At 39.4% G+C, this 9905-nt stretch overlaps 1 protein-coding gene across 1 annotated transcript; it reads right to left on the bottom strand.

Annotated features, from left to right (window-relative positions):
* Positions 1 to 2096: 2096 nt before the first annotated feature.
* On the bottom strand, positions 2097 to 9671 carry rskrb (ribosomal protein S6 kinase related b). The gene is made up of 13 exons (XM_067608119.1): positions 9335 to 9671; positions 7962 to 8252; positions 7785 to 7868; positions 7540 to 7608; positions 6660 to 6729; positions 5817 to 5924; positions 5478 to 5518; positions 4810 to 4837; positions 4432 to 4521; positions 4158 to 4246; positions 3888 to 3998; positions 3694 to 3807; positions 2097 to 3601 (listed from the first exon to the last, which is right to left on the bottom strand). The coding sequence occupies exons 1-13, from the start codon at positions 9362 to 9364 to the stop codon at positions 3365 to 3367; spliced, it is 1362 nt and encodes a 453-aa protein (XP_067464220.1). The 5' UTR covers positions 9365 to 9671; the 3' UTR covers positions 2097 to 3364.
* Positions 9672 to 9905: the final 234 nt, after the last annotated feature.

Below are 9905 nucleotides of genomic sequence, written 5' to 3' on the forward strand. Positions count from 1 at the left end.
TCCTTTATGTCCTTTAATCTTTATTTCATTATGATGCCCTGTTGTTTTCTGTTAGTGTATTATTGTCACACTTGTTGTACGTCACACTTTCTATTTAAATAAAATGATGGAGAGAAAAAAAAGATTCTGTGTCTTTCTCAGTTTTTCACTTAGTTTTTCCATTGCATGTATGTCTGTATTCCAAAATATGTTTTGGACTGATATGCAAGACTTTCTATGTAGAAAAACTGGTCAAGTGGTCATACTTTATGGTAGTAATATTTTAATTTATTTTAAAAATAACTCAGTGGACAAGAATGTGAGCTTTTTTTTAAAAATCCAAATTCCATATAGACCTGCATAAAATGAAATGGACCAATGGAAAACCAAATGTACCTTATTTATAATTGATATAGAGCTCTATTGCAGCTCCCTAGTCAAGCTGCAACATATAAAAGCAACAAAGACCCATTTTTGAAACAATAAGAATCAGAATCATCTTTATCGGCCAAGTATGTTACCATACAAGGAATTTGAAACTGGTTTAGTGGCTCTCAGTGTACTTACACAAAAGTAACAACACAACAATCTTAAGAAATATACAGAAGGATTGACTACATACAGGTGAAACCGTCTCTGTTAACTGTAATCAGGATGTGAATAGTGCAAATTGATCTGAAATTAATCTGTAACCCTTTTAATGTAGTTTTTCCTCCTATGTTTTATTTAGTTTTTATTGAATGTAAAATACATCTCGCACAATCCCTTTACCAATTTTTTTAAATTTATTTTATTTTATTATGTCATAATTGAATTCCCTGGCAATTTGTCTCCTTTTTTTGTTCTTCATACTTGTTTATATGTTACTGTTGTTTGAGTTTGACTGTTTACAATAAAGTTGAGAGGGAAAAAAATATTCAGCATCTTTGAGGAAAACAAGATGTGCAAAAGTTAGTTCAGTGGAAAAAACACCTACTTTAATTATCCTACAGAGACAGTTCTCAAATTAAATAGCGTCAAAATGATGTCTTCATGAGGAGGATTTTTATCAGTACCAATAGTTTCCCTTTTTTTGGAAAGAGATCAGAGTAACAGGTCTCAGTCAATTCAGAAAACCCATTAAATATTACCTTTATAGATGCTTATGATGGTGAAAGTAACCAGGAGATTATAAGTAATTTGTACAAGGGTATCTGATTAATGAATAACAATAAAAATTATGTAAGGTTACATTAGGAAAAAGAGATGTGGATTGGAAAACTCTCTGTATCACTGCCAGTTCAGATACCTGGAGAGATTTTTAAAAATCTGAGATGTTTTTTCATAACTCCTGAGCAGAGATTCAAACTGACTGGGAACCAGTACTCTTACTGGAGGGAATGCAGGTAAGCACGGGTTGACCTTGCCCACATATTTTGGTATTGCCCATGTTTTTAGTCCTTATGGGAGTGGCCTAAGTTGTAAGCTGTCTAATGTCAAGGATACTGGGTATGTTTTGCTTCTCTTTGTATTTTGGAGATAAGCTTAAAGCTTTTGCGTAAAAGTGATATCTACATGCTGAAGATGATAAGTGCTGGCCTAAGAGACTCCATTTCATTAACCCTATCAACTGTCAACTATGTACAGACTTCCAACCTTGCACTACAGAATTACAAGGGTGAGAAATACTGGATGAAACTGGATTGTTACTCTCAGGAAATACATTTTCTGTTTACCATTTTTCTTCATTTCTTCTTAATGGGTTAACGCCAAACATTCATCTGATAACCTCATTGCAGTCCTCCATTTTTGTCCCACATCTCATCTCAAGTTCTCTGTTAAATTAAATTATAACATTTTAAATGCTATGATATTAAAGTATGGAAACAGTAAAGTACATGTACCTCAAAAGTAAATTAAGTAAATATTCACTAATGGACTGACTGCCAAAATGACAATAAGTTCTTAATCAACCAAAGGCAAACTATGATTCTGCAGGAATAATGTGGCATAACGTATTATGACAAGTGAAGTAATGATGAATTTCTGTTTACTGACTTATATGTTTAAATCTATTAAAAAATTTCTTTCTCTTTTTCTTCAAGCAATCTCACACAGACAAAATCAACAGAGCGCTGTACAGTAAGAGAATTTAATATTCCATATGTGCTACAGGTCATTACAAAAATACATAGTACTGTAACACATAACATCAAATAGCATCCAAAATATTCATATAAATTTTATAAAGAGGACTTTATAAATAAGATTTTTTGTGACAAAAAAAGCAAGCTCAGGATCACTCATGTGAGGCATTCTGGGTACATATCAGGGCAATACTTCACAAAATCATACTATAATCTGATGATCAGGTAAGTGCATGAAGGTGTGATTACTGGCGAGGGGTTACGGTAGCCTGGGACAATAGAAAAAGCCTTATATCTATCAAAATGTTCACTGGAGGTAAACAGTACGGCCGTTACAATCCCTGCTCTGATCTGTCCAGCTGGATGCCATCTTGGAGTCAAAATCAAGGCCGACTTGGGCAAATCCAGCGAGTGCTCCCCTGAGTCGCATTTTTATAAACGATAAAAAGTAGAAGTTGAAGGCGTACACATCTTAAGCTGATGTTATGATGCTTACATGATTTTTATAGAGTATAGAAGGGGAGACTTGTATGCTGCTACAGAATTTAGGCAGTAAAAATGTCCAAGTTTGGGAAAAATTTGTACACACAGCATTAATAAACAGGTTTTAAAGTAAAAATCACAGTGTAATCACTCAGGAAATGAGGAAGGGAGTTTCTTCCATCTACTTCTACTTCTGTTTCATAATCATGCAATATGAATACAAACGCAGAAGCTCAGAAATTCACTCACTTTGTTGGAGGGTTTTGGTTGGATTTCTACCTAAATACAAATAGTTTGCTGGATAAAAAAAAAAAAAACGGTGCATTGTCTTCAACTAGCATGACTTTTCTATGTGGGGTGAATTTGATAGCCGATAGTCGTACATTATGTACTAACAGGGCAACCATGACCATTCACTGGAACATTGGAAGTAGATAATACTATAGCGCAATCTTTCTTGCACAACTGTTGAGCAAATACAGCAGGCTTGAAAAGGTGCTCATTGGAGAGAAGGCAGAACAAGTAAAAGAAGGAAACAGTGCTTGTTAAATCACAAAGAAAAGCATCAAACTTGCTAATACAAGTGGAGAAATAATGTTTTCTACTCAAATGAATCATTCCCTTCTTAACTAAAGATCCAGTTCAATTGTAAGCTATTTTGGCTTTTACTAAATAAGACATTTTAGAAGGCGCACCACACCTGTGTGTTAGGGTGAATAAGTGTGCAGAAATACACCTTTAGTGTGCTAGTGACCATACTGTAAACTCAAAGTCTGTCACACAAACAATTCTCTGCGTGGACCTTTTTCCTGAGCAGGCTGCAGTGGGAGTGCTGGGCCGGGAAATGGCATAGCTGTGTGAGTTTGCGTGTCGCCATCCAGCTGCGTGTCCGGTGTGGCAGGAGGGCTGAGCAGCGAGTCGTAGTCGAAGCCTCTGAGAGGCTGCAGAGACAAAGTGAGGCCTCGTCGAGCTTTGGCGGCACGATCGGGTCTCTCTCTCAGCTCCAGAATCACCTGGACAGTGATAATGAGGAAAGATCTAATTGATGTTTGGGACTTAGCGAGAGGTCAACATCACTGTCTGTCTTCAGACATTAATCAGTTACCTCCACAGGCTGGCGCTGCAGCAAGGCGAGGTCAAAAGTTGTTCCATGGAAGAAGGTTTGGCGCTTGAATCGATCAAGGGTTTTCAATCGGCGGATGGGAGTCTTGCACAGCAACTGCACAGAGAGAGTTTTTAGATACTCGTGCATGTACTCAGATGGTCAGAAGTGTAGAGGATTTAATTTTGTGTAATTACCTCAGTGATTAGCAAGGCCAGCGGGGGGCTGAAGCTGAGGGGCATTTCATAGGGAAAACTCCTCACTTTCCTCAGCATACTGCAGTGGTCTGCTTCTGGAGGCACGGGGAACTGGGGAGAGATGGAGGTACATAAAGAGAACTATCAATCATGAAATGCACTTTACACAATGTTCAGCTTCGAGCTCAGATACGTCACTGAAAGAGTTATTGTCGTGAGTAATATCTGTTTATTATGCAAGACGCACTGAGCCTACTGGCAACATCTCACCTTCCCAGTAACCAATGAGAAAAGCAGAATTCCCAGCGACCACCAATCAGCTGCATGGTTGTAGGGTCCACCGCTCAGCACCTCTGGGGCTGCAGAGCAGACAGAGCATGCTCACAGCACTGAGTGTACTAGATACTTGTACATTAACATATTCACTTCCTAGGATCATCAATCAAAAATGCTCAAAATGCATTTGCAGATCATTATTCTGAAGAGCTTTGACAGGATTAGTTACAGAAGTAGACATGGATGAATGTGGTGGAATATTTCTCACCCATATATTGGATGGTCCCACAAATGGTAAAGGCTCTTCCTCCTCGCTCCAGGCGACGGGACAAACCAAAGTCAGCTAAGCGGAGGTGTCCTAGAAGAGACCATTTTCTCTACATCAGTATGATTCAGATTCTTCTTACTGATGCAGCTACAGCTGATATAAACACAATTCATAGCATGGAGTAAATAAAATGTTCATAATCTGAACTACTTAGTGAATGCAATTAGATACAAAGGCTGTTCCCTCTTAGTGCTAAGAGATGTACTGTTGCATTAATGTGTGTTGACTGACAGCTGTGCACTGTCAGGATGTTCTCTGGAAGGTTCTGTACTTCTGCTGCATACCAGAACTATGCTGCTCTCTGCTGGTTTCACTCACCATTGTCTGTCAGCAGGATATTCTCCATCTACAAAAAAAGTGCCAGAAAGAACAAATGAGACTTTAATAAATATTCACACGCGACTAAAAGTCATCTGTAGCCTTTTATAACCAATAGTTATAATTAGCTGATCAGAAAAAAAAACTGTATACTGTGCTTTGACCCAATTAATACAGTATATTTAAGTGGAATTGGATTTAAATAAGACTATTATCAGCTTCACTAGAAGGCTGTTTTCTACATAACTACAAGCATGATTTGTGAAATCACAACATTTGCAACTTATACAAGTGTGATGTGAAAACTTAAAACCTCCGGTGTACACACACTGAGAACGGCAGTTCAACTTTTGAAATGAAATATATTTGCATATTCATGGTTTCTGGATTTTTAATGAGGTAGGGGGAGAAGATGCCATTTTAAGGATTTTTAACATGGCAACATAAAAAAACCATGTCAGACACAATTTATTATTCCAAGCAGAGGATTTTTATATGTCCTAAAACTTCATAATTTTTTAACATCTCAAAATTCTAGATAATTCATTACTTATTGAGAATGTAATCAGTTAAAAAGAATTACATTTCGTTGCATTTTGTACAATTAATCAAAATAAATTATTTGTATTTTTGTCCCAGTTGAGTAAATGACCTCCCTCTTTTCTTACCTTTACATCTCTGTGGATGATTCCAAAGTCGTGAAGAAATCCTGTGAAAAAAAACAGCAAAGCAGAAGAACAAAAATATAACACCCAACCACAGAATGAACATGTTCTGTCTTCCTACTGCCCTATATAATTAAAAACCCCTGGCCCTGCTTTGTTGCTGTGGGAGATTCTTTGAGAGCTCATCTCATTTTAATTAGACCTCTTTTTATAATTACTTGTGATTAAATACTGTTAACTGTGGAAAATTTCATCTAGTCAACTCTGATCTAACTAGGATATTTGAGGATAAGGGTGAAATGTATAATATGTAAGTAGGTTTAACCGTAGGGGCATACTCACCGAGCGCACATCCCAACTCTGCTGCGAACACTCGCACAGCGTCTTCCGTGAACTGACCGATCATCTGCCAGTAAGTGTACAGGTCTCCTGTGCTGCAATACTCACACACTACGGAAATAGGTGCAGTATTAAGAACATGCCACGGTCATGTAATGTGAGGTGTAAGGGGAGGTGAAGGTCAGCGGGATGTGGAACACACACTGGTGAAACAAAGTAGGCGAGAAGGGTGTTGTCTGGAACTGAGGGCAGTGTAAATACAAGCGATACAAAAAGAAGGACAGCACTGTTTTAAAGTTTAGGCCCATTGAAAACAAGTCAACAATAATTTTCCGCCCCTGTAAAAGTGGATTCAGGCTTTATATTTTTGGCTTAAAACATGTGATTCAGTGATGATTCACAAGTTAAGTAAAATGGGGCGTCCTCTCTTTTTTGAATGTGACACATGTACTCTCGCTGAGCTGCCTTCAACATCTGGTCCCCAGGCTAACACACTCTCTGTTCACAGGGGGTGGGGAAGCAAACAAACTGGGTCACACTTTCTGAGTCAGTGGCTGATTTGGAGGAAAAAAGGGTTAATGCTCTGGAGAAGAGGAGGAGGGAAGCAAAGCAGCTACAGGATGCACAAGCAGTGGTAGACTGGGGTGGGGTAAAGTTTGTGTCTCAGAATTAAAAGACTTGATGGGAAGCTGTTTGTCTTTTGTTTATCAGGTTTTAGGTGTCCAGTTGGAGGTTGTGGATAGATCCTGGACACGACTATTGGAGTTGAGGTGACAAAAGGTGGAGTGAGGGGTTTTGAATAGTGGATCTGGGTTGGATTGGGTCACTGGTCTCTGGCTGACTCACTAATGTAGAGGTGGCGCTGCGTTTGCCAGCAGTCCTGGAGGTCATGGACAAATGGGTGGCGAACCTGACGCTGTGGGCAAAGGTCAAAGGTCAACCAGGGAAAAAAAAACTCAACTCTGACCATCAATAAAAGAGAGGTCCGCACTTTTTTCTTCCTTCAGTCCAACCATTTTTCTCAGAGCTGACTCACTTACAACTCTAGGTTTTGTTAGTAATTAGACATGAAACTAGTTAAAATTAGACGTCACAGATGCATTTTTGAGGGAAGGGCAGATGAAAATACCTCAATAGTTTATTATCTCCAATGTTGAAGCCTCAATACATTCTATCGTTTATATACAACAAATACAAACATATAAAGAATTATGCACATCAGATATGTATAATATCACATCATCTGCATATACTGATATTTTAAGTTCTGTTTCACAGTTCTTACATAGTAAATATTTGAGTTAGATCTTATCTGTGTAAAAGCTTTAAGACTGCAAAAAGAAAGGCATTTAAGGGGGCAACCTTGTACTTCTCTTCTGATGCTGAAAAGTCGTGATAAATATTCACTTATCCTGACTCTTTTATGTAAAGTTGAATATAAAATGTCATTGCTTTTGCTTTGACATTGTAGAAAGAACATTTCTTTGATACTCACTTTTTTAAATCTATGATACTGTTAAGTCAAGAAATCAGAAACACATGAAACACATCATCAAGTTTTCCAAAGTATGCAAAAGAATGCTTGTTGAATGAAGAGTGGCTCAGGGATACTGATGAACTTGGGTGCTGTTTTTCTTTTTTCCAAAATCTAAAAAGTAATTTCAATGAAATATATAAATGTATGAAGAACGTTTTTTGTTCAAACCTCCAAACTACCAGTACCCACCTGGACAATAACTTCTTCTTTTGACTGCTCTAAGACCCCGAGTCTCAGAATCTCCGATTTAGGTATAACCTGTTGACCAACAAAAACATTTAGATAAAATAAGACTACACAGGGCTCACACAGGATTCTAAGGACTTTGACATGGACAAAAATATGTATCACACTACAGTAATATTTTGGTACAAAAATGTTGGTAGTGTGGGTGTTAAAACATTTCAAATGTGAGATACAGGCAGAGGACTTACTTTTACAGCATATGTTTTCTGTTTGGCCTTGTCCTTCACTTTCAGAATGGGTCCAAACGAACCTTTGGCGATGTAACCCAGCACCTGGTAATTACAGAAACAGAACTGATGAAAAGGTCTATCCAAACATATCCAGCATTACACATTGTTGGTGTCAAAGTTGTAATTGAGGTCTACCTGAAAGTGCTCTTGTCCAGGCACAGTTCTGTGGGGGAATTCGGGCAGGAACATGGTAATGAACCCCGGCAGGCTCCACTCCGCTCTCAGCTTGTGTGGGCCAACTCCCGCCAACCTCAGGACATGCTCTGGGATCTCGGGTGGCTTGCCTTGGAGCATTCGACGCTGCCCCAGACGCAGAGCGGATGAGGAAAGGCGACAGAGGCCTGCTGGGATTGACAGGCCCATGCTGGAGAGGAAGCTACGCCACCCAGATGAGAAGTGCTCATCCTCCTGCCCTTCACCAGGCCTCTGTTGGGGAGAGGGATGGACCAAGAGGCAGTTATGGAACAGAATAGGTGTAACACAGAAAATATTGCTCATGGGTCTGTGGAGTTATTACCCTGAATTGTTATGGAGCAGGTCAGTGAGCATGCTGTCTCAGAAGATGTTGTAAAAAGTAATTTCATGTGAATTTCCAACCAAGATCTTAAAAGCTCAGATCAGTGCTTCCGCATGTAGAGTCCTAGAGTCTTAAATTGACTAACACTGTTAATCCAATGACTGTTTACAAAACCCTACTTTGACACTCTGTTAAGACCGTTTTACGCAAGGACAAGTGTCAACCCTTATCTGCAGGCGTGCAATTCTAAAAGCAATGTTTTACTTGACCTCTTGGAAGTTCATAACCCAGGAACTCATGAGCCAACAGTGCTGGTGTAAGCCATGCAGGACAAAAGGAGGCTTTGAAAAATATACTATTTTACCAGGGAAAGTTGCCTAACATTGCTTCATATTCAAACACTGGGGGGAGCTGCTCAGTGCAAAGATAGTCTTCTACTGTTGACTTATGTTCCCAACTCTGTATCGCCACTTCCTATAAAACCCACATTTGCATCAGTGGACCTCATGGACAACAGAAAAGCAACATTTTTTTCTTAAACACTCTCAAACCATTCCTGCTCGTGTTGTCAACATGCAATCTGCAGTCACTCATTGAGCCACACAGCCCCTCTCCCCCCCCGGGCTGCACAGCAGATCTGATGCTCTGTGGAGCAAGATGTGTGCAATCAACCATGCAGGTTATTATCATTAAGGGACACATATAGTCACTCAGCAGAAATCATCACTGCCATCAATGGCAAATCTGCCTGACAACTGACTGAGTGAGCAATGTTAGAATTTAATTTGGAAGCTTAATAGCAGTAAACTACTAACCTGTCATTAACTACGCAATTGGATTACACTTTAGTTTAACTGTGTGTTAAAAATGTTTAAACAAAGTCATCCAGGATTGGCTGCCGTGATTTCGTTCATAAAATCATCTTCATGGAAACAGGGAAAAACCCACCTTACGTGCGTCATACCTCAGCCAGGAATTTCAGCCAACTTACCTTCCTGTGTTTACTGCCGTCGGCCCCCATATGTGTGACAGGACATCAGCACTGCTACCTCAGTGCGATGCGTGCTCCTCATCCATGCGCTCACATTGCACTGTGCGCCTCTGCGGTACCATATCCACCCTCATATGCACCACACACACATACACACAGAGAAACTTCTTTAAGGCTTGAAGGAGATAAGAAATCCTCTATGTCAACAATCCGCATGTGAACAGGCTCTGCAGTACAAATTGTGATAGATATGGCGACATGAAAACAAGTTAATCCCGAGTATGGGCAACGTCAGCGCAAATCCGCCCACATCCTTTCCAGCCAATGAGGCTGCAACTTGGTGGAGTTCAGCTCCCCCTGCTGCTCTGCGTAATTGGAGCTGCAGACATCAATTCTGCAAAAGGGTGTCAGTTTCGATTATAGTCTGCATTATTTCAATATCATGGCGTGATTCGCAGTTTGCAATGAGCAAGTAATTGTTGGCATTATTCTGTGGCATCAGTACATCTTTAGTCAACCTTTTCATTCAATTCTTCACTTGTTCTAAAAATAAACCAGTGCATGCATAATT

This window comes from Thunnus thynnus, chromosome 13 (assembly GCF_963924715.1).
Source record: "Thunnus thynnus chromosome 13, fThuThy2.1, whole genome shotgun sequence".
Taxonomy (NCBI): Eukaryota; Metazoa; Chordata; class Actinopteri; order Scombriformes; family Scombridae; genus Thunnus; species Thunnus thynnus.